This window comes from Fistularia commersonii, chromosome 20 (assembly GCF_037954325.1).
Source record: "Fistularia commersonii isolate RoL2024-O1a breed Wild chromosome 20, RoL_Fcom_v1.0, whole genome shotgun sequence".
Taxonomy (NCBI): Eukaryota; Metazoa; Chordata; class Actinopteri; order Syngnathiformes; family Fistulariidae; genus Fistularia; species Fistularia commersonii.
Window position 1 is genome coordinate 10706400 of NC_141303.1, and position 26298 is coordinate 10732697.

The following is a 26298-nucleotide window of genomic DNA, read 5'->3' on the forward strand; positions in this document are numbered from 1 at the left end:
TTATTAAATTGAAAATAGATCTCCAAGTGTACATTCTTTGTGGATTTTTGTTTTAGTGACGTCAAACACATTAAACACTTTATAGCCTTGACTTTGACACTTTATAGTTTTATTTGCATTTCTCATTCTCCCCCCCTTTTTTTTACTGTTTTTACAATTTCCTACTATTATTTGTTATTATGTTTTACTTGAAACTGGCACAACAATTTCCTTCGGGATAAATAAAGTTGTTCTTATTCTTATCAAAGATATTTTACAGCGGTGACCCTATTGAGGTTCAACATCTTTAATGTCTTGCATTTAGAAGATGTAGTGTTAGAAATGAAAGGAATACTGGAAATGATGTCTAAATTTTCATTATAGAATTATGTCCTGAGACCCTTTCCATCATGGTGACTACTAAAGGGTAATTTTTCCATTGGCCATTAGAGCTTAGTTCAGTTAAAACGTTACATTTCAATAAATGGGTTTGGGAAGATGCAAAATACTGCGATAATCCTGTGGAAATACATGCAAACTTTGATTAAGTGACTTTACTCAAACTGTGACGCTCGCAAACGGCTCAATTTTACAACGTCACATATTTGTTTTTGCATGTCACATGGTTGTGGGCCTGCATTCATCGGGTTTCGATTGGTTTAAAAAGTTTCCATTTGCAAATATTCATCCGTGATTGGTTCTCTGAGGCGTCACTCAAAGACCTGTCAGACTCAGCTTGCGGTCGTATGTGGGATACTTAGGTGAGTCAGGCGACGACGATGGAGCGGTTTGCAGTCTGAAAGCGTCACGGTTCCCTTCTCAATGCGGGGTTTTAAAATGTCACATATATAAAGTAGTGTCGTGTTCTCAGAAAAAGGAGCTTTACTAGAGTTGCAGGACCAGTCAGGGGTATAGCGAAGACATCGATAATCGACATACACAGCTAACTTTAAATGCTACATTCGACTGTCGAGCTGAATTGAACTTCATCGTTCGCAGATAGTTCGGCCGGAAATATAATCTGCAGAATTGGAACTCGAATTAACCCAACGTTTTGCGCGGACATTGTGTTTTTACGAATGGCCGTTCGGTTTGTTTGGGGCATTTATCGTTCCTAACCCCCACACCCTCCCCCGGCCATTGTGAAAATTGAATTTAGTGACATACGTTCACGTCAGCTATTTTTTAGCAAGCTAGCTAGTTACGTTAGCTGCGGTTCAATCAGCTCTGTGGTTAGCCAGGGACGATCGACGCTTTTGAGGCATTTCAGACAACTTTGTTATGACTGTCAGAAACGGTAATACGTTTTGCAACAGGTAGACGTTTTTCGAAAGCAATGTAGCCGCATAAACTAAACACAGAAACGCGACTGTTGTTTTTCTTGTTTACTTAAGACTCAGGTTGCGTAGAATGCAATGTGAAGTTGTCGTTCTGCTTTTGTTTCTTTTATCGCTGTCCCAGAAAAATTCCATCAGCGATGCAGTCTTTACAACTAGTCTCGGACCTCTGCTCACAGACCATGTTTGAGCACACAGAGTAACAGCAGAGTTGACCAAGAAACGAACTTCGAGTCGTGCTGTTTGGGTCCTCATTTTGAGTCGCTGTGGAACATTCAAGGGAACCCTCAGCACGTAAAGAGACACGATAGCTTCTTCGCCGTCTTTGCCAGTTTATGCATCAAAATGTCTGCCATCTCAGCATCCGAGAAAGTGGATGGATTTACGAGAAAGTCCATGAGGAAGGCCCAGAAGCAGAGGCGATCCCAGGGCTCTTCTCAGTATCGCACCCAGAGCGCTCCGGTCGAGCTTTCACCACTACCACAGCTCAAAGGTATGGAAAGAGGATGACGGGGTCTGCCGCTTAAAATAGGCTGTCCTCAGGCAGTGAACGGTGTTTCTGTGCACTGCTGGGTCTTCAGTTTATAACCGCACGCCACTGGAAGATGCAATTGTTCCACCATGTATGCAACTTTAACCTCGTATTTGTGTATCGCCGTAAGAAAATGAGCAAAATCAGACTCGGTGCTTCGTGTGGCCTATTCATGATTCTGATGTTGGCAACTGTTGGTGCTGCAGCAACCACATTACTACACTGGAGCTACTTAGTTGGAGAATACTTGAAAGTACCTCAGTGCTACGCAGGAGTGAGCGAATGACAGCATAGATGCATCGTGTGAAATCTGACACTGGTATAATGATTTTGTGTGTGTGTGTTGGGGCGGGGGGGGGGGGGTCACACTTTCTGTTAGATAGTACTGAACACTTGTTTGACAAGATGAAAGGTGGAGGTAGTGCTTTATATTTAAGGACTTACGGGAATTCATATGTATAACTGTAAATTCGTCTGATGTGATGATTCCCTGATGTTTACATTCTGACCGTGGCTCTCCCAATGATCTGTTTCATCACCATGACCAGCAGGAGCTCTAATGCTGTGTGTCGGGTCTATGGCTGTTGTGTATAAACATTCTCTGGTGCTTAGCAGTCACCTTTGTCATTATAAGCTAAATTTCCCGTGTCAGCTTTTTGCGATTTGAGATCTGTATTTCATTAAAAACTAACAAGGGGTATTCGGAAACAGAATTCTGTTTCAGTCTTGTTGAAGAATAAGAAGTTTAGGTTTGTTAGTTCTAGGTTTGCTGTGGTATTGTGAGTTTTTTGGAGGGTCTGGAACATGGTGAGCACGCCGACACAGTTGGACTAGAGACTTACCGAGACTGACTGACGTACTTGACTCAGCCTTTTTTTTTCCCTCAACAGCCTGTTTACAGATAAATTAATTCAATATCCAGATTCAGCTTAGTATTTTATATCTTTTTGTTGGCTCAAGCTTCATTCATCCATATGAGTTTTATGAAACCATCAAGACAAGTTTTTCTGTGATTCCACTGGCAGACATCCCAGACTTTTCTTATCTTGTAGCAAGCTACTAACAACAGTATTACAGTACTACTGTATCCACAATCGCCTTAACAGGATGGTAACTGATGTCCTCTACCCAAGTAAAAAATGTCAAATCCAAATAAACAATCTTTCTTACAATATACTGAAAATGGAATGATCCACATAGATTTATGGCTCATCATACTGACAAGTGATATTGAGTTAAATCTTGAAATTTTTCCTAATTATTTTAGATATGCCATAGAAGATATCCTCTGAAAATATGTCATTCTTTGGCATTGTGTACCCTTATGATGTAAGCCATCTATTACAATTTTTTAACAACTTCAGTTAGACCAAAGGACAAATGATAGATGATTTGGAAATGCCTTTAAAGTAATGTGTTTGGATTATTTGGCTTTACAAGGAATAATAACCCATCTTGTTATTATCAAGATTTATTCATGCTTAACCCCCTTTGCCCATGAAGAAAAATCCATGAAAGTTAGGAAATATGATACCTACCAAATTTTTGATACATACACTGAAAGGATACAGGATCAAAAAATGGAAAAATCAGGGGACATAAGAGATGATAGATTATAAAATGAGCAGCCATGTCCGTAGCAGCAACATCCATAGGTTTACCTTTGGTTTGAGCTCACCTAGTATCAAGTAATTGTATATTTATTTTATTCAATGCTCCTTAAATTGTCAATTATATGACGTTAAATGTTTTACATTCAGTCTTCATTTGTAGTTGGTGCACATTGATTAGCTCCCCACTCTTTATTTCATTCTACTTCCTCTCCCCTGTGTGTGTCTCTCGCCTGTCTGTCACTGTCAGAAACACACACTGTCAACAGCTCCACTGCCTGCAAGTACTTCACACTGCCCCATTGATCATTTGTGGACATGGATAGATATTAACAATGATAACATTTTTATTCAGTTCCATATGAAGATCCATATGCCACCAGTGCATAGAACAATATCCATGAGTTGAAATAATTTATGACGTGGGTCATTTCAGCTGGCTGAACTTGTGCCAATAGGCATGTGCTTTAGATAAGTGTCAGGGAGAAAAGACTGATTTATATTTTTGCTTCCAATTGAGCTCTAAGCCAAGGCTAGGCTGCATGCATGGGCATGCACTACACTGAGGCTGAGAGCATAGCTTGACATGCACCTACCCAGCAATGTAAAAGCGCGTCATGGCAGCACAGACTCTGCAAACGGCAGCATTGTTTTGCCCAAACATTCTGCTGCATATTTGTTTCCATAAACAAATATTCATACCAGTTCCCTTTCTGATTTGCCTTTTCAGTGTAAGCCATCACTAAGGGGCTGTAATTATGACATGACATAGATATAAGTACTGTACATAAGCTCCCATTGCTTCTACTGGGAAGGAGAAGAGCATTTGGTTTATTTAAGGCAGAAGTATAGATGAAGCTCAAGTCTCAGTGGCTGTATCATTTGTTTTTGTTTTTTGTTTTACTTTACTTTATGGTTCTGAGATGGCTATTTGGTTGAGTGGTCACTTCTGACTTTTGACTACTGGTACTTCGGATCTTCAGTGACTGAATTGCACTTCTTGTAAGTCGCTTTGGATAAAAGCGTCTGCCAAATGACTGTAATGCAATGTAATGTAACTTTTTGACCCTTCAAATCTTCAGTAAGATTTTTGTCATCAAGTAGTGTTTAGTTGACTGTGACAGGGTGTTGCTTGTATACAGTAGGTAGAGGTTCCCTAAACAGTGTTTACAACTAGACAACTTATGAGATTCTGACTCTCTAGACCTGTTGATAGCAGGTGTCTGATTGCATATTATCTTATAACAAAAATTAAATATTGACAACAATCATATAGCCAGGAATGTGATTGTTAATTTTTGTGTTGGCAATCTCCATACTACCATATTATTTAGCAGCAGACAAAAGTGTGTGTGTGTGTGTGTGTGTGTGTGTGTGTGTGTGTGTGTGCGTGTGTGTGTGCGTGCGTGTGTGCGTGCGTGTGTGTGTGTGTGTGTGTGTGTGTGTGTGTGTGTGTGTGTGTGTGTGTGTGTGTGTGTGTCTGAAAATAACTGACGACCAGTCAAGGGTGTATCCCGCCTCTCACCTGATTCCAGCTGGGATAGGCTCCAGTATCCCCTGTGACCTTGAGTGCAGGATAAGTGATGGAGTTAAGAAAATAAAGTTGATCCTATGATAGTCTCAAGGTGAAAAAATTGCAATGTTCCCCATGCAAAGTGGATAGACAATAAAGATAAAAACATTAGTAGTAAAACAATTAATATGAAATTATGTATAATTGTATGTACACAGCATAAGAATAATCAAATGTACAAATGCTATCAGGTAGACCTAACTTTATAAGCAAATGTCCTGTACCTTTATTGATTACAAAAGAAATAAGGGGTCAGGGAACATCATCGCTTGAATTATTTTAGTTATTTTTTTCTCAAAGAAATGAAAGAAAATACATTTAAATGGAGGTAACTTGGATGCTAAATGCCCATCTTACATGTAAATCATCTCAATTCACCAGCTGTCTTTTGTTTGAGATCAACTATACTCAAAAATAATTTTCTTGAGCCAGCAAGTTTAGGTCCTAAACAGAAAGCAAAGATGCTTCTTCCCCCTGCAGTAGAGGTTGGAGTGCGTATTTCTCCTGTTGTATGATAGACGCTGAAAAGATGAGTCACTCAGAGACCAACATTGTTGCCATGGTAGCTAGAAGCCTTTAGAGCAAGCCAGCAAAGTGGTTTACTTTCCAAATACAGACTGCCAGGTTATTTCTGTCTCTGGAGTGAATTTTTGAGCTGGGCAGAGATTTGAACTAGACATAAGGTTACTTTACAAGGTGGTTTGGTGAGTCTCATCTGTCAGTGTCATTATTAATAAAGATGATTAATTTCATTTCCATGGTCCCCAACACAGCCTTTGCTATCAAGATTTGTTTTGTTATAGGGACAGGTGGGAGGTGTTATTCAATATTTTAGCTCTATTTTCTATTTTTTTTAAGCCTGTTATTCATTACACATATCTCTGTTACATACTCTTTGCATTGATGAGCTACCATTCACTTTAAAATGTCCTGATTCACATTATTCAGTGAATCTTTTTTTTTTTGCATTATGAAGCAATGGGTGGTAATCAGATGGTTTCAGCATTAAATTCACTAGCAGGACAAGGTAAAACTTGAAGATATTACTTTAGTTTCATTCTTTATTTACTGAATGTACAGTAAGTGTATTGAGCTGCAAGCTTTTTATCATCTTGTGAATAAGTCAGGCACGGAATCATTGCACTCTCACTTGCTGAACAATAGTTTTAGACTACAAATATGTACCAGTGGATTATATTTGTACACATATTGCATTGCTTGACCATCATTAATCCTACTGCTGTTATTCTTACCATTACCATGGTTTTCATTATTGTTTCCCTTACATTTCTTTCTGAATCTCTTTAGATAATGACATTCTTTAATGATTGCGCATCAATTTGTCCCCCTGAAAAACATGTCCACTCCATTTGATTATTGACTGACAAGTTTGTACCACATACCCTTTTTCCATCATGTCTGCCAGCAGATATCAGATCAATAAATAATTTTCCCACAAACAAATGAACAAAGATTTATTGTTTCTCTGTGGGGGATTTTAATGTTACAATTGGCCTTGGGCGACTTAAGTTATGGTGTATGAACTATGATTCCCTAATGACCAGCTATGATCAGTGCCACAGAGTTTGGAAAAGGTGTACCTTGCAAAGGTTTGATTTTCCTACTTTTGTTATTTTATTCTTAATCAGTTAAAATTAGACCTTGCAGAAATCAGATTGCTCCTATACTGTTTAAAAGAGACAAGAAATATATATGGCATAGTAGTCCATGGAGATCACGAAGATACATTCCTGGTTTGATTCCTGGCTCCTCCTAGTTTGCCGAAGTGTTGTTGAGCAAGACACTGAACCCCTAGCCACTCCCCTGCCGCTCATGGACGGCAGCCTACTGCTCATGGTTTATCCATGATGGCTTAATTGCGAAGAACGAATTTCCTCACAGGAATTAATAAAGGATAAATTATTATTAATACACTACTGGTACCTCAGCAAACAGCTCCATCCTCACTTGCGTAAACTTGACTTCATTGGTGCAGTTGTTGTGGTATCTTTATGGCTTTGGATTGTCTCTACATACCCTGGTGGGTATGTGGGCTTGGTGGTAGCAATGGGTCTGAAATGTTTTTCTTTTGTGATTTCTATATTAAATAAAGTCATTCCTCCCCAGCTTTATATCCACATTTGTTACTGGAGCTTAGCTCCCTTCTCTCATCCCTTTTTGGTTCCTCTTCATTGTTTGTGTCCTCCTCACAACTGGGAATATATATGATATTAACTGTAGTTGACATTAGGCTAGGTTTATCATGATCACCTAATTCCTGCTGAAATTCACATGACTTTGAATTTGCTACAAACAAATCTTGTGGAAAAATGTTGAAATACCATGGAGAATGCTCTTCAACTCTGGATGGAGAGAGCATATCTCCAGGTATGGTTAGCCAGTTACCAACATGAGTGGGTATCAGTTCTACGTTTCATAGATCCATCGAACTGAAAAAATGATTAACTGTTAAAGTATATATTATGGACTTATAGGTAATTCTCTTATTCACCAATAAATATATAGCATCTGACATTACACAATTCCAGCTTCTTAAATGATTATTTTTGCTATTATGCATTCAACTTGCAGTTGTCTCTGCCGTCAATGGTGATTGATTGCATTTCAGAATTAAAAAACAAAGGCAAAGTACCCTGTTTCACCTTAGTTGCAGTCCAGCACTCACTTTCCATCAACTTCATGATTCTCTCCTTTCCCTTGAAATTTGAAAGTGCTGGCAGCTTCAGAGCTGGAATGGTATGAACTTGGTACCATGTGAGGATTGGGGGTCAAGCATCCAATATTGTAAAGTCAGACTGCAATGCTGAGAAATCTACTAGCTAATCCCATAATAGAAAAGTTCTCAGGACCTGACCAAGCAGACCTGTTCACATGTCTAGTCCTCATTCCCCCTTTGTCAGGCTATATGACATAGATTGTTCTCAACAAATCCCGACACCTGCTTCTTCTTAGTGTAAACATTTTATGAAATGTGAGTGAAGCAGGCCTGTGGGAACAGCTGTATTATTTCCTACTGTTTCTGTTTCCCACTCCCAACAGAACAAACTCAAATTAAGCAGCGCTCTCAAGGGTTTTATAACATCAATTGCTTTATCATTACTATGCTATTCTTGTTAACATGTAAGTCAAAACTATAATAGTATGATTATGGGTATGGCGATGTACTTCTGTTACAGTCAACTCCAAAATGTAAAATCTTCAATGTGCAGGTAGTCACCTGACCTTCATGCTTTGTTTTGGTACCTTTCTGCTTGGCATGTTCTATGATCAACAGGAAATCTCCCAGAGAGGGAGGTACACATGGTAAGCTTAGACCACCTTACATATTATATAAATATGTTTGTTGTATATTTAACTGTGAACAGGTCATAACCCCAGTGTTTCTACCATGATGGTCATTATTTTTCTGTGTTAACATTCCAAACTTGCCCTTACTGTCAAGGCAGAGATACTGCAGGGACAGCTAATGTTACCCACATAAAACATTTTTGAAAGCTTTCCTTGAGTTTACCAAGATATTTGAGTTCTGAGACAATGTCACCATTATGTATAACTTACTACACTTTGAATCAGATAAGATTAAGCTGCCCACTATTAAGAACGAGGCTAACAACAATTTGAAAGACTCTATGCTATATTGTTCAAGGAAAAAAATCAGTGCCAAACCATGAATATCGCAGTTCTCTTGCATGCCTGTTACTGCAGTATAATACGGCACTAGAATATGGAACATGGAAAGTAGTTGCATAACAGCATTCATGCAGTACTGGATTCACTGGTAGCATGCTTCAGCAATGCTGGTTACTCCTACTGTTGATAGTATTTGAACATTCAGTTGGTTAACCTTTGTACATTCTTATTTTTTTTTATTTAGTTATTTGTGGCTTTAAGCCATTCCAAATGTATTGAACAGAAATATTTGCCTGCATAGAATTCTGTGGGCATTACTTTTTCTTTTTGTTTCCCAAATGTAAGCAGTCATATAGACAAGTTATCGCAGTAACTACTCTGCCCAGTTAATTCCAGTTTTGGAAGTGGGACTCTCTGAACAGGTTTCGACACACAATGAAACAAATGTGTATTATCTACAAGTTACAAGCATCTTGAGTCATACCAGTCACAGGATTTAATTTTAAAAGAATTGTAAAGTCGGACACGTTTCCTTTTATTCTGGCCGATAGTCTTCTACCACATAGTACCCTTGACACTTTTCTCCACCCATTCCAACCTGTGACACTTTTCTCTACCCATTCCAACCTGGCATCACCTGATAAATAATTTTCTTTTTTTTTTCATAAAATCATATCACACAACATTAGTAAAATTGCTGCAAATAGATTACAAATCAGAGAGGTTCATGAAGCACAGAATATGCCTCGGTATACTAATTATACGCAGATGCATTTGAAAATGAGGTGTCAGGAAATTTGCAGCACTATGGAACTGTGTCACACTCACCTTAACATCGCTAGCTGACAAGACGAGAGATCTAAACAGAGCCACAGATGCTTCATCCTACAGTGACTCACCTTTCACTCTCGAGGTACTAAATTATATTATAAGATTATGTTCAAGTCGTACCAATTCTTCAGGACAAAATGATCCCCTTACAATTATGGCTTTTATAAAGGACAAAATAAAATATGCGTTGCGTGTCTTTCATAATATCCGTTGGTAATAGTGTTTCTGCATCCAGATTATTGAGTAGGGATTCCTAATGCATTTTTGTTCCAGTGATGTATCAGAACATGGAGAGTAGAAAGATAACTTAATCAACTGGGAGTGTTAACTTGTTTTTGTAGCTTAAATTTATTTGGTTTATCTGTTCTCCTAAATGTTCCCTTATACTTTTCCATTACTCAAATTTATACAAATTCATTTTTGTGGGAATCACCCTATTTGTGCTCTGATACATCTATGTACGGTATATCGGACAGGCAAAATAGCTTCACACCAGGAAAAAGCATTTTTTCAGCTATCTGGGCCATTTCTCTCCTTGTGACAAAAAAAGACAAGTATTATGAAGTGCTAAATCTTCAGAATTACCGTCTGCCTTTTTAGTTTGAACACTATTTTCAAGATATGTTTTGAATACTGAAGCAATGTCTAAATGTTCCATTGCTAATTACAAAACAGCAAAGAGGCAAGGGCAGCTCATGAAACATGGTTTATTTTATAAAGGGGGCAGCTCATGAAACATGGTTTATTTTATAAAGTTAAATATCTCAACCCCCCCCCCCAAAAAAAATTTAAAATGATGTGGAAATTTATTTTCACTTGATCTTTTCAATATATCATTTCCATTGCTTCCACATCCTTTTGTTTTTATGTCTTTACATATTGGCTGTTCAGGCCTAATTAAATCATATGATGGAACACAATGTCTACATACAATGAAAACACAGTTCAACAATTTACTTCTGTGTTGATGGCACAGTTCTTTTGGAGAAAAGTGAGCTACTTATGTCTAATTAACTCTAGCAAAATCAAGTCAAATCATCATTAATCTGTTATCTGTCATTTTGGTTCTCATCGTTACCTCTACGATGGAGCCCTTTTTGGATGTAATAATTGGGAAAATGGTTATTATTGCAAAGCAGTTGATTATTAAGAATGCTTGGCGTGCATACTGTTATCAGATTCCCTCAAAGCATTGTTCAGAGGACAGACTGAGTTTCACAAGTACTTTATTGGCTGTCAGTACTAGCTAAAAAGCCCCCTGGGTTCTCCCTGTCATCCAGGGCATTTACATTCCCTTATACATAATTCCTGTTCAGATGTCTTTCGCTGTCTTTTTGATTAGATACAATAAAGTTACTGAAGTGTCTGTAGACATTTCTAGATAGGGAAAGGAACATTGTATTAAAGTTAATGTATCTCTAAAGTGTTGCACTTTTGTTTTAATAACATGTTTGTTACAGGTATCCATATTCTTCTTTATTCAGTCTTGATTGCATGCATATTTCAATAATGTAATAACCACAGGGTATTTGCCTCTTTGGCTGTTGTAAATCAGACCAGCCTCATTGTTACACTGAGTTGTACTCATGCTAATATTACAGAGGGTCTACAGCATTGCGCTTGTGCTGTGCTTGAATAGAACATCAGTGTACAGTGTGTCACTGCATTTGTGGAAGCCTGCCAAATGCTGTTTATAGCTTAGCTGGGGTCAAGTTTGACAGCTCTAATAACCCTGAATGCACTCACCGTCTAATCCATAAAAGGTTTTATAATCAAAGCCTAGACTGACTGAGCTGCTTCTGCAAAACAAAATGCAATTGTATATTGGGTCTGTCTGTTTGTTCAGCAGCGTGAAAAGAAAGGGAAATTGCAAATATTTTATTTAATTCTGCACAAGCAAGTTGTACAAACAAGTGGTCCTTCTTGTCTCATGAAATTTTCCATACAGTTTTAGAATGTTCCCTGGTGTACTCTATCAATATCTCAATGTCTTTCTTTTGTGTGTGTGATTCCAGATGCCCCCTCTACTGAGCAGCAGGAATTGTTCATCCAGAAACTCCAACAGTGCTGCATGCTGTTTGACTTCTTGGACTCGGTGACAGACCTAAAGAGCAAAGAGATCAAGAGGGCAACACTTAATGAGCTAGTGGACTATGTGTCGACCAATCGAGGGGTGCTGGTGGAGCCTACGTACCCTGAGATCACTAATATGGTGAGGATAAAGGTTTAGGGTGGTAAGGTTTTCTGTTGATGATCCAATATCTGAAAATAAAGTAAATTTCACAGTTTAAAAACTGTTAGTAACAACCGTTTTTCTCTCAAATGTTCTGAAGAATTGTATCCCCACTGTGCGATATCAGGTGATTGATCTGTCAAGACCACCAGTCTGTTTTTTTCCCTCTTCAAGAACCCATTTTTTTTTTTCAAATAGACTCAAAATACATAGGCCTTAGTTACGCATATGAAAATAATTTGAGTCATACATTTGGTTTATTAATATTGTTATTGGTATTTTGTTTGCCATCTGTTTGTTGGATTTTCAAGTTTTTGGTACCAGAAGAATTAGCAGTCAAGCAGCTTTAAGGTTGACCTAGGCCTACTTTTTTTGATTCCGTCTTTCACTAATGTGAACAAAACTGCAAGATGAGAATTGAGAAAAGCATGTGATTATAATGGTGGAGAAACGCTGATATAAGGGTCAGCACTGACACGGCAAAAAAGTTCCCAGTTTGTAAAATCCAGTGTGCATCTTAGGCTTTTCCATATAAAGTGCTCCTGTTCTTCCAGTGCCTCTATGGATTCTCTGGCTTAGATCCACAGGTATGCTTTTGGTTTATGGTAGACTCTAAATGTTCCATTTGTTTGAATTATAGAGTGAATAGTTGTATGTCTCCATATGTAGCCCTCTGATCACCTGGCAACAGGTCCGTGATGAAAAATGCTTCTTGTCCAGTGCCAGCTGGTACTCTAGCCTTACCATAGGTCTTTGTTATGGATAAATGGTATAAATGATGAATTAATTATTTTGAAGTGCAATTCTGAAATTGAATGGAACAAGGCTATGATGTAAATTATTTGTAATGTAAGTAAAGGAACCCCAGGGCTATTAACATATAGACAAATTTCACCAGACGTCCGTGTCATTGAGCAATCAAAAATCTTCCTGTCTTATCCCTGCCACCATGCAAATTATATGAAGACTTCATTTATCAAATATCAGTATTGTAGAATATGAAAATTGGTCACATTTACCTTACAGTAACAATGACATTGAAAACAGTGTTGTATACATTAAATCTGGTTCAATCCTATGTGATGGCTATATTTGAAAAAGAAATCAATTTGATTTCAATAGATATTTTGTGTTTATCACAAATAAATGCATGGAGCCCAATTGGAAAAGTGTGTCACAGTGAGCTCAACATTATCAGCCCCAGACACATTTTATGCCCACCAGGGATCTTACTGTAGACTATGTTGCAGAGTCCTCTTGTTTGACAAAAGGCTTGTTTTTGACCTAGAGTGGTTAGAGAAATGGCTGAATTAATCGGCCACGGAGTCTGGGAGATAGACAGAAAATATATCCTTTCCCAGCATGAATCACAGCAGGGTTTGGTTATTAAAAGTTGAGGAGTAGGAATTTCTTACATTGGCAGAAGGGCAAGAGTACTAGATAATTTGTTTTACAAACCATCCAGTTGCTTTAAGTAACTTTGGCTAATCAGCCACGAATTTATGTCCATTTAGCAGTACAATAATGACTCATGTAAAACACGTAGAACACCAACAGTATTGTTTTCATTGCTGCAGTGATTCACTTCCCAACTGAGATTATCCCGATGATCCAAGCAAGGACATCTACCGCCGAGTCAAGGAGTATTGAGATTTCCGATGCACTGTTGAATATAATCAATTTCATACCTTTATAACTATTTATTTATTTATTTATTTATTTATTTATTTATTTATTTATTTATTTATTTATTTATTTGTTTGTTTGCTTCAAGCAGCTAGAGTGCAAAATTACTGTAGGAAGAAGATACATGTCTGCAAAGGTTCTCAGTCATCTATGTCATGGTCAGTCGTTGTCAAATGTTATTGTGGCAGCTGCACTTGGTGTCTTTCCACAACCTTTCATCTCTCATAAAAGAGGCTTCTAGTTGAAGAAGCCATAATAAGATTTGACTATGAAAGAAGAGGAAAGCAGTTTGTCACATTCAGTCACAGAAATAGCACATCAGCTAATTTTATTTTCTGGATTTTACCCATCATGGGTGCACCATAAGCATTGCTTAGCCACCAAACAGTGAGCAGTTAGGGTTACATTGTCTTGCTCGACAACAACTCAGCAGACAAAGTGGGGCTTCAGAATCAAACCAGCAGTTTTGGGCTCCAAAACGACCGTGCTTACCACCTGAGCCATCCCTAAAAACTAGACAGATAAACTAAACAATGATACCTGTTAAAATATAAGTCCCCCTCTGCCTAAATTACAATTACATTTTTATTTAGTAGCTTGTTGCAATATCATGAACCTTTCTTCATTTTATAAGGAAGAACGCTCTTCTGAAATTTTCATTCAGTATCCAAATGGGTGTATTTTTTTTACCATCACATTTATGTGAACTGGACAGGGATTTCTTAAAGCATGCGGGTATCACAGCACATCCAGATTGCATTCTTCAAATCATATTGTTTCTCTTTCTAACCACATCTCTAGCCAGCAAGTACTTCATATTGTTTAGTTGTTTGAACTATAGCAAAGTTTTTAGCAAAACATGTACAGTGGTGTAAACCAGGACAAATCGTAACTTTGTAGCATTCATATCATTACTACATTTGGCAAAGTCTGCATGTGGGACAGCCTTTTTGTATCCAACTGGGATAGGTACCAACCATTCATGGTAAAACAGGACTCTGAGGGGTTTTACTGTATGTATTTATTAAATGATGTCAAGTTTTTTAGCTTTTTGCTGTTTAGATGGTTCACATGCACCAGATAACTTAAACATCAGGTCCTGCTCAGCTAAACATGTATGCAGAAGAGTTGAGGTTATCCAGTGAATGACTGAGATGGCACTTTCAATTGTACTAAGTGGGTTAGTTGGAAAAAAAGGGGAAAATGCCCAGATGTACGAATGAGAGTGAATAGTTGTCTGTCTAAGTGGCCCTGCAATTGACTGGCAACCAGTCCAGGGTGTACCTCTTGCTTGATGGCAGCTGGGATAGGCTCCAGCATCCCCCGCAACCCTGAGTAGGATAAGCAGTAAACAATGGATGGATGTTTGTTTCCATGGCCCAGTGTGTTGTCCGCACAGTCAGGCTGCTCACAATAGTTGCAGCTTGGCAATGTTCCACTTTGTGGTGATTCCGATATACTTTTCCTTTATCCTTTTTATAAAATAAAATCTACAAAATGTAAAATAAATGTCCTTGTAATCTATAAAAGTGGCTGATTGCACCCCCAATGTGACTATCACCTGAAATTCAAACCAAGTAATTTTGACTGGGTTTGTTCCTGTACTGTATTTGTCGCTGAACCTACCTGCTACCTACCCCTAAGACTGTACTGTGACTAGTTATATATCTTTGTGTGACTTGAAATACCTTTTGCAACACTGAAAAACACGGTTATGTCAAACATGAAACTATACACAGAACTAAAAGAACTACATAGAAGCCTTGGCCAAAAGCCAACTGCACTTAGTGAGTAGGTGTATGGAACAACAGCACTTTTGCATTTAAAGTGACAGGCACAGATAGTAGGTTATCCAGAGTATTACTCAAATAGGAGGTATAGAGGCATGATAAATGAGAATCTGGGTGGAATTTCAAGCTTACAACTTAGAAAATTAGCTGAAGGAAACACTCAAAAGCACTAGATATAATTAGGAGCATGATTTGGCATTTTTAAAGGGCAGAATTCACTTTCTACTACATTGAGGACTGCTTTTTATTACTGAGGATGTTTAGCGGTCATTTGGCAAGGGGAGGTTTCAAACTCTTAAAGTTATGTAAAAGATAACTATGAAAATTCCAAAGCTGTTTTGATTGAATAGTATTTTACCGTGAAAAGGCCACCTGAGTTTGTTGAAATTACTTATCATTACTTTTTAATTTACAAAAATTCTCACCAGCGTCATCATTCTGCAAACATTTTCACTCGTTTTTATGTACCCCATATTCTACATCCTAATCCAAGGCTTTCCCCCGAGGTTGACAGTGGGCTTTAGTGGTGTTTGCTTTCTCGCTGTGATAGTTGTCGCTTGGATGCATCTTATCCTATAAAGGACATTTTGATGCTTTTTAGACAGGCCCTCTTCCATAAAAGTCATCACAAACAGCTTACTATTTGGCTAGAGGTGGCTTAAGTCTGATTCTCCAAAATTTCCTAACCCTAACACCATCCTGCCCAGTGCAGGTTTGTCATGGTTCTTTGCAGTGTCACTGTGTACCCTAACAGCAAACTGGCTTACCAGTTAGCTGAATAGATAGGATCCCAAGTAATGTGGTGATATATCTGTGCTGGTATCATACACTTCTGTGCATGTTTTAAACTTGACTATGTGGTCAGATTAACATTACAGGTCTGTGCCTGCATTGAGTAGTCTTAGAAATAAAGAAGTGTCACTAGACACATTGTTAGTCTGTACATTTCTTCAGCTGACATGCACACATTGCTGAAATGTTATTTTTCAATGCTTAGTATCAACCCTTTTGCAAGACAATTTTCTTGACTGGGAGATTTTCCACATCTGAATTTCTGATGTTTGACAAATACTTTTCCCAACTATAATTTTGCTTGATGTAATTCAAGTGTTCTTTTTTCTTTCTCTTTTTTTCTTTGTGTCTCTTATTGTCTCAGTTGGGATGTCAGATTTGTGTTCTTGTTCAATTGTCTTACTGTAGTCCTTTCAGATAAGCGCATGTTTCTCTGTCCTACTTAAAGATACTTTCTGATCATCAATATGAAGGGTATCATCGTTTAGGTTTGCAGGTCACGCACTATTGTGATGAACTTAAGGAGTCAACACTTTGATGATCTTTTTTAACTCATCACTTACATCTTTCCCTTTTAATTTATCATCATTTTAGATGTTCTGTTATCTATATTTTGACATACACTTTTTTTGAAGCGGGAACACAAAGTTTCTGTCATTTTTATTGTTTTATGCCATTGTCTCTCCCTCTGACAGGACTAGATAACACAAAGATGATGTGTTATCATCTTTGTATGAAATTAGAAACCTGAATGAATGTCATGAAGTTGTTAAGCATGCTCACTGTTATGAGGCAGTGCCATTGATAGATGAGTTAAAAGAAATTGAACGATTATTGAAAATATTAAATGTTTTTAATGTGTAATTGCTAAGTTAACTGAATGCAGGAGCAGTCCTTTCCCCCTTGAAAAATGTTGTAATGATTATTGGTGTTCATCCATGAAGAAAATGAAAGAGTGCATTGTGGATGTGGGTCACATGGGGCTCATAGATGTCGAATAGCGCTACAAGACCTGTGGTAGCTGATTTGTTGATTGCGGCTGCCAGACAGCAGTCCTCAGCATTCCTTACTAAAGTCTCAAATAACACGCAGAGTTTCATGTAACTAATGAATGGGTGTCGTGTTTTGTGTAGGTAATATACAGTGGAACTCTGCATTTCATAGATGCAATGAATGTTTAAAGGATTAATATAGACAACATTCATTGCAAATTCCTTGAGTTTCCCAGGTAATAATAGCCATCTGCCAACAGGACTAATATTATGTATACAATTCCAGATGACTATTGTTGGTAGTTGTTGGTAATATTTGCAGCAAGAAGTCTTGGTATTCTATTAAGCAGCATCACAAATTTTCTAATTTTTAGATCTTATGTTTTTTTTTTATATTTCCCCTAAGACTGTCATGTATAGTATGTGTGTACATGTGAGCTTTAGAGACTCACACCGACAAGACATCCATCTAGATGGGTACATGTCATGTTGACAAGTCATAGATTTTATAGGTCCTGAAGTGAAAACTTAATTGAATTACCTAAGATTCAATGTCTATATCCTTCTAAATCATCCTTTAACTCAACATCTTGTCTGGTATCAAGATTCAAAAGTATTAAAATGTGTGTTATAAAAAGAGTAGCTCATTGGCACTTTGATCCTTGCTTAGAAATATAAAATTTGAAATTGTGGCAGGATGAGGAAAGATTACGGTGATGAAGGCAAGGTTAAAGTTTATTCATCAACCACATAACAAAAACTAACAAGGGAACCAGAAAACACCAGGGACGTAAACCCTCCAGCTACAGTCTTATCGGGTAAGGGGCACAGACCCTAGTGTCCACCACAAATTATTTTTGCAATCTTTTCAGCATATCCTTTTTTTGGCCACCTATCTATTTTTAAATTAATTTCTGTCAACTTAGGCTTTCTACCTGCCATCATGTTAAAATTGTTGTGTTAGCACTTCAGCATGAGAAAGCAGTCATGCATAGATATCTGCCCAATAACATTCCAGCTTTTCATGGTCCTATCTGTTGGAGGTGCCACGCTCAAATTCAAATTCACCCCTGCTAAGAATAGCAGGGATGGGATAAAGTTGGAAGTGATTTGCTTAAAATGATTGTTTTTATCCCAGAATTTAGAGATGCATGCAGAATCTGTAATAATTATTAGTTTTGGATACTATCAAAAATGTTAATCATCTAAATTAAACATATTCAGAATTTGTCCAGAAAAAGGTTGGAATCACTAGTTTGTATTGGGATAGTCTTTCACTGTACTTCCATTTCAGGAGCTTTTCAAACTTTGATTTGTTTTATTTCAAGGTTTAGTGGCTATCCATGTGATTTAAACTGTGCTTCCCACCTGACTTGTTTCCCAAACTTACTCGAACCAATGATAAATCAAAGTCACTCTGATTCTTAAATACCACCTTAAAACATGGCCCTCTGTCATGATGCTTTGCTTGTTTGATGATGCTTTGTTGTTTACACAGAACTAAACAATTCAAGATGCTGTCCAAGAATGTAAGTTTGGATTTTGGTGTTTTTAATGGTCCCTTTTTATACAGATATCACTTACCTGCTTTGACTAAATTTGTGGTTTAATCAAGCCGATTAGACGTTCTGTCCTTGTTCCGTCCCCATGCCTCTTATACAGATAACAATGTAACAGTAGGGCAATATTCACAACTTAGCATCTGCGAAAGGATACTGAGGTTTTACATATCTGTTCTGTTTATTTACTATTTTTGAAGCCTTAGAAAACTGACTGAGGAAATGAACAAATTAAAACGTGTTTGAAAACTGTTGTTCATGATTATCATCCTTTTCTTGGAAGAACACATTTCAAAAACAGCACTAAATACAGCATATGATAAAATTATTGATGAATAACAGAGAGCATATGTTATTATTGTTTGCTAAATGTAGTATTATATCTGCATTTAGAAGGGCGCCGTGTCACAGAAACGCACACACACAGGATTTAGAATTTGCTAGGAATCACTTTAGGGCATTAGGTCATTATATAATTTCTGTTCATGAAACTCTTTTAGAAAAGTGAAAAGGGAAAATGTTTTTCCTTTAAAATTCCTCTGTCATTTTGTGCCATTACTAAGTCCCACTCTCCTTTTCATCTTTCTTTCAAACTGATTTATCAAGTCCATTGTCTTCAAAACAAGCAAAAACCAAATGTACTTGTTATCCACTCATCTTTCTCCATTGCTTAAATAATTATGTCTTCCCAATTTTCTGTGCAATTGTGGCATGATCGCCTTGGGCAAACATGTTCTAGAGAGTGAGAAACTAAAAACCTGGTTATATTCAAAAATATTAAAGGGTTTGTCCTTGACTGCTAGTCTTCTGTCTACTAAGAGATGATCTTGCAGCATCTGTTTCATCATTTGGTGGTCGTGATATATTAAGCAGCTTGAGTTATTAAAGATGGTTGATAACCAAAGAAATGAAATACTGAAAAAATGTGAACAATCATTACTTGAAAAAAATGTCAGAGAGCTTTGACTTTCAGATGTCACTATCTTAAAAACAAACACAGTATGCTGAGGATCATTTTCTGTAGCTTCAAGTAAAGTCTGCTCTACTGATTATTACTGTACTGTCTAGGTCCCAGATATTCTCAGTTCTATTTTCTACCTGGATGTCCTAAGATAATTACCTTGTATTCTTGTGTGTTTTTATTAACTGTGCTTTCCTTTTCCACAGATCAGTACCAACATATTCCGGACACTTGCACCGAGTGAAAATCCTGATTTTGACCCAGAGGAAGATGAACCCACTCTAGAAGCTTCATGGCCACACATGCAAGTAAGGAACTAGAGGAAATGAATAGAATAGAATATTCTTTTAATTGTCACACAGAGGGGAAATTTCAACCACACACAAAAGTGGGCAGTGCAAGGAAAGTGATAAAAAAATAGAAGAACTAAGAATAAAGAATAAAGAATAAAAAATGTTAACAACATATATATAAACAGGTAGGGCTTGTATTAACAAGTTTCACCTAAACAAAATGACACATGAAGACGGTATAAATAGTATAAACATGTGCAAAAGTTGCGACTAGCTGCAAACAACAGCAATACCTGTAGTGGTGCAGTAGTGACACCTATGGTGTCTGAGTGAGTGGATGTGTAGGAGAGTGAATGAAAGAGTGAATGAATTAATGAATGAAAGAGGAGTCTATTAATAGCAGAGTTGGGTGTTAAATAGTGGAACAGCAGCTGGCAGGAAGGGCCTGCAGAATCTCCTTCACACACTTGGGGTGAAGGAGCTGCTCAGTGCTGTCATGATTTTCTGCATGGGGTGGGAGGCATTGCTCATCGGAGATAATAGCTTAGCTACCAACCTCCTAACTTCCACCACCTGCACTGAGTCCACGGGAGCATCCAAGATGGAGCTAGCCTTCCTCAGCAGTTTGTCGATCTTCCTCCCGTCAGCCACTGAGAGGCTGCTGCTCCAGCAGACTATTCCAAAGAAAATGGCTGATGCGACTAAATATTGCTAATAGTTGCTAATATAAACATAGCTAATATTTGAGTTTAGCTATGCTCATGGTTTCAAAATCCCATTCTGGATAATAAAGATTAAAAGTAATGATAATAAAAAAATATTTAGTATCTTCAATGTCAAAATTGGTGTGACATTGCTACTGCGGTCAAGTGTTAGACTTAGCATTGCCCCACACTGTGCTATAGTTGTGAAAATTGCATATTCTGCATATACATATGCATTTATATGTATGTAATTATTTAATTTGACTTGGTTTTCCAGCTTGTCTATGAGTTCCTCTTGCGCTTTCTTGAGAATCCAGACTTCCAACCCAGCATTGCAAAGCGCCACATTGATCAAAAGTTTGTCCTACAGGTAAGTGTTTGCAAGTAATCGTCTATTTTCTAATTTTCCATGGTCTTACTCAATCATTGCCGTTGACTAATCGGGACAAAATGAACTCTCATATAAATTTCACAGCTGCTACTCCCGATGTCAATTGACATCAAAAAGCATTAATGTAAAGTTTTCCTTGCCTATGGATTCAGACTTTCAGTCACAAAGACCTGTTTTAGAGTGTGGCAGTCAAAACAAAAAACTTGCATTCCTGCATTGTGCTTTAACATCTTAGTATACTGTACATGTCATATACCTGACTCATGAAAGTGTTGTGGAAAAAGACTCCATTTCATTAGATGCTAAAGCTGGCTGTACAGTTAAGAAAAGGGCGTGATATTATATGTTGTATGCCAGAGAGAATGCACAGGGTCTATGGAGGTTTTCAACTAATATCGGTAACACAGTCTCACATTACTGATTGATGTATTTGCTGATTTTTTTTGTTGATAATGTTTTTTTGTTAATTTGAAACTCTGATTGTACATTACATTTTCATGCAAATTGAGAAAAAAACATTCTATACCTGCCAAATGTGGACTGTCTCTCCAGCATTGACATTACCGATGTTTTCTGTCAATGCGCTGCCTTTGAGGCTGTGTGGGCCTGACACAAGGCCACTAACTTGGGTCTTGGAGTTAATTTATTTTCAAGAATATGAAGATTGAGCAAAAGTAAAATCCCTAAACTCTGGCAAAAGCCAACCCAAGTCTCTTGATATAAATAATAGACTGGGAATCTACATTTCCCACCGATGTTTCAGCTTTTTATCTTGTGTAGTTTTATGTTGCAGCAGTCTCTGATATACAGGAAGATATGAGAAGATCATAAGTGATGCAGCTACATCTGTCCTGGGTCAATACCCACCTACCTCAGGAATGCTGAACTTTTTCTGTAAAGCCACAGAGTGAAGCAGCGGCTAATAGGAACCTCAGAGCCTGGAATGTTGGCTAGGCCACATCCGAGGTGCCTGAACTGATTTTCCATGATGTGAATCTGTCATAGGGATGCTTTAAATAGCTGCCTGTTGTTTACTCTTTTGGAGGAGAGACAGGGTCTGTACTTGGAGTCAAAAGAAAGGAAAGGAGGAGGTGGAGGCTTAGGTGGCATTTGAAGGTGGGAAAGGGCTGTATGATTTTTTTCGAATCAGCATATATTACCCATATTGTAGAGCGATTTTCCAAATATCTCACTAGATTTTTGCTTAAATCTTTAAGGATAAAAGAACTTGAGTTAACAGGAAATGTGTTGTTTTCTATATGATAGTTTGTTGGCTAGCTTTAGAACATTTAACAGATTAATACTAATACTAATCCAAATAATTAAATGTCATATCAGAATTTTGATTCGAATATGACATTTTAGGGTTGAAGAAATCAATATATACATTTTAAAACAGTTATTCTGCTCCTTCACAACTAATCCTAATATGCCTACCACTGCCTTTGAAATGGTAAAAGACCCATATTTGGTGCTGGAACCGATCATCTCTTAAGAAAAGAATTGTTGTTTTTTTTTTTTTTTTTTGGTCAAAATCTCTTGGGGTATTTATGTGCAGTAGATTGAGAGGCCATTTTTTGTCAGCTCGTTTTACAAAAGGCAGCCAAGATTCAAATAACCAGCCGTGGTATGTGGTTTTCATCCTGTTTGCACCTTGGCTCCGTGACAAAGTGGTGATAGTTAAACACACTTGGCAAGGATACAAATGATTATAGGTCACACCAAGCTAATGGGCAATAAAAATGTATTAATTGTCAGTAAACAATTTGTGTGCATTTTTGTGTCAAAATGGTTAATAAAGAGATATACATTTTGGTTTAGAAGTGTGCCTGATTGATAGTTCTCTGGAACAGTGCAGGAGAGCATACTTTCATGAAGTAGAACTTTGTTTCCTATATCTATATCAAGTTTCAAAACAACCTTTGATTCTTGGTGGTGAGGGCGAAATGGCATAATATTGAGAAGATTAAGTCCTCTAGAACTTGGCTGAGACCCGAAAGATACTCTAGAATCCCAGCTTCTTGTTTGCTGCTTTCAACAATATTGTAGTGATGAGTCATCACAATGCATATATATTTACAGTGTTGTATTGTAGAGGGACACACACACACATACACACACACACACACAAAAACCATATGCCTGTTGTATTAGATGTTAGTATTAAATTGCTTGAAAATCTATTTTCTCTTGCTATTTAAACTAAGGATAGCTTAACAATGAGCACAATGTATATATCTGGCTCAGTAAAAACATTTGTTCTAACCCTCATCTAACCCAAACAGTAAAGGTTTTCTGTGACAAATGGCAATTGACACATTCAGTGGCATATTTTTGTGGTCAAAAGCATCCACAACATTTTACATTCGTAATAATGTGTTATTGGTTTACTTCAACAAAGAGGGAGAGAACTATAGTGTGATGTATTCTTATTTCACTCTGTTGTAGCTTCTGGAGCTGTTTGACAGTGAGGATCCGAGGGAGAGGGACTTCCTGAAGACCATCTTACATCGGATTTATGGAAAATTTTTGGGGTTGCGGGCTTTCATCAGGAAGCAAATCAATAACATCTTCTTGCGGTGAGTAATATGTTCAACTTGGAATACACTAGAACAGAAAATACCACATAATATTAGATGTTCTCAATCTCCTGTTACATAATTGCCGTAAACTGCAAAATAATGTATCTTGACAATAGCTACCCCTGAAGCTTTGGTACAGTATTGCAATTCGTGTAGTCTCTCAGTGTAGAATTTTAAAGTCAACTTAACATCCTCAAACTGCATGTACTATAAGTTCAGTGAATTGTCCATAGCACCATCACCATAACCCATTGTAAGAATCAACTATTTTAAAAACAAATGCTGGAATATTGCTAGGCACTTCTGATGACTGCACCAAGACGAGGAATTTTTTAATAAAGCAGCACATGAAAAGAAATTAAATAGTTGCTACTCAACAAGATGTAAAGCATTTCCAAAGGACACATAGAATTGTAGATCATCTACGCTGCACTCATAGCAACCTAGCATATTTGTCATATTAAATCAAAGGTAGTTACACAGTTTGCAAATACCACTCTGCAAAAATAATATTTGCATCCTTTCATTGAAAATGCCAAGGATGTCTCTTCATTCACTTTAACCACACTTCTGTCTACCCGTCTTCCTGCCATCTCTTAGCCGAGGCCCACATATTTTCGACTACATTTTACACAACTGCTCCCCGATGTGTAATGGCTGATGTAAAAAATACTAATCTTGCCAAGCTCTGAATGGTACCAGACACATGTTAAGCAAAACTTTTGTTCGACATCCTCCATTTGTAGCTATGCTACATAAAGTGAATATTTACAGATATATTACAGATATGACAAAAAGCCTGTGCATTGAATTCATGTCTTCACATAAATAAACCCCAGCATTGAAAATTTGACGCCCAGGCAGTTTATTACTTTTTTTCATGGTGTTTTCATCAAAAATATTCAAAATGTCAAGCAATCTCGCTAACCCATGGGACCTAACAACAAATCTGTACACCCTTCCAATATAAAGGCTGTAATAGATTAACTCCATTCCTCCAAAAACAGAGAGAAGAAGGGCAGGGTGCAGGTTCACTTATCAGTTCTTACACACTGCAATGTGTTGATTCTTAAACTCTCTTTTGCTGTGTGACAGTGGGATTTAAATGATTGAGGAAACGAGCACTTCATGTCATAGCCAACAGGCAAGGGGGTCAAAATAGGTGCACCCTCTTTGGCCATCTGCCACTTTGGATAAAAATAGTACGACAGTTGTCAGGCACTGTTTGCACTTTACAAATGAAAGGTGTGCAGCACTATGGCTTTAGGTTCCATATTGATTAAGAGACTGATGTATGTGAATATAAAAGTTAATTAAAATGTATATTTGAAGAAGCCAATTCCAATGGTGTCTCAGCAGTCAGTAGAAGGGTCAGTAGGAGGAGGTTGTGTGGAGGGCCAAGGCAGTGTTCCTTGGTAAACAGGGATAATGGACATGATGGGACAATGCAGAGAAGTGGAGGTTCAACTGGAAGGATTTCTGGGCAATGAGACAACTAAGCTTCACCATCAGGACATGTACGAAGTTCTTCCATCAACAACCAATCTTCACCAGTGGTTTGGTAAAGAGCCAACGTGCGCCCTTTGCTCCAGGGCAGCCTCCCTCAGGCATATCCTCAGTGGGTGCCAAACCCAAGGATGGTACACTTGGTGTCATAACCAAGTCCTCAAGGTCCTGGCTGCTATCTTGGAAGAGAACAAGCCACCATTAACACCCTTCCACCAGCTGCAATTGAAATAATATGGACAACTTTCGTACGTGAAGGAACCAAGGTGACTGCAAGCAGCTCTAATCCATCAGAGCAAGGCCATTTGGGACGGGCCCATGATTGGAAAATGAGGCAAGGCATTGACCACCAGCTGTTGTTTCCTGATGAAATTGCCATCACAACCCTGATACACGATCAGGGTTGGGCTGAAGGATCCTTCTCTGAAGAAATCATATGTAATTATAGTAGCTGGCCGCCTTTGGTGAGGGTGTATAGTGTTTATGATCAAAACACTTGAGGAAATGTAGGTACACTACCTCAGGTGTACTCCCAAATTCAGGTTTGTTTTTACTAGTGACTCTTGTATGTGCTGGCACTAAGGATTACAACATATTTCCTTGTACAGAATCTTAAGTTTTCCTCCCAAAATTAAATGATGGAAGGTAGTATTGTCATTTGGGTAAATACAAATGATAAACTGATGTTACTAATCAGTTTCAGCCCAAAGACTATAATCCATCTATAATATTAGAACATCTCCTTTTCCAATCTCTAGTTGCATAACCGTACATAGTGTATACAGTATATTGTGAGCCTCTCTAGCTGTCCATATTAGTATTTTAATCAGTTGTATTTTTTTTTCTTTCATTCTAGGTTCATTTATGAGACTGAGCATTTCAATGGTGTTGCTGAGCTCCTAGAAATTCTTGGAAGGTGAGAACTAGTGAACAAGCAAAGGATCAGATGTAATCATATTTCAGATGACATATTGTTTGCTTGTAACTTATTCTCTTTTGGGAATGTTGTATGATATTGAAATTTTGTGTAGTTTATCATATTATATTTTATATTTATATATAAATTACTATTTCTTTTGGGTGGCATTGTGGGGCAGTGGTCAGCACTTCGGCCTCACAGCATGAAGGATCCTGGTTCAAGCCCGACAAGGGGACCCTTCTGTGTTGCGTTTGCATGTTCTCCCCATATATGCTTCAGTTTTCTCACATTCCAAAAACATGCAGCAGGTTAATTAGAAAAAATTGGGAAATGGCCCCGAATGAGTGAGTGAATGTTGTCTGTCTATGTATATGGAC

The 26298-nt window shown here is 37.7% G+C and overlaps 1 protein-coding gene across 2 annotated transcripts in view; it reads left to right on the forward strand.

Annotated features, from left to right (window-relative positions):
- Positions 1–711: 711 nt before the first annotated feature.
- The window catches only part of ppp2r5a (protein phosphatase 2, regulatory subunit B', alpha isoform), a 32556-nt gene continuing 6969 nt past the window's right edge, over positions 712–26298 (forward strand). The window contains exons 1-7 of one of the 2 annotated variants that reach the window (XM_086167015.1): positions 712–740; positions 1441–1809; positions 11529–11725; positions 19733–19834; positions 20801–20893; positions 23363–23493; positions 25859–25918. In XM_086167015.1, coding sequence (XP_086023141.1) covers positions 1662–1809; positions 11529–11725; positions 19733–19834; positions 20801–20893; positions 23363–23493; positions 25859–25918 — 731 coding nt within the window. In that variant the 5' untranslated portion in view covers positions 712–740; positions 1441–1661. Of the gene's footprint in view, positions 1810–11528; positions 11726–19732; positions 19835–20800; positions 20894–23362; positions 23494–25858; positions 25919–26298 lie in introns of both variants that reach the window. The other variant, XM_086167014.1, reaches the window with a different exon arrangement.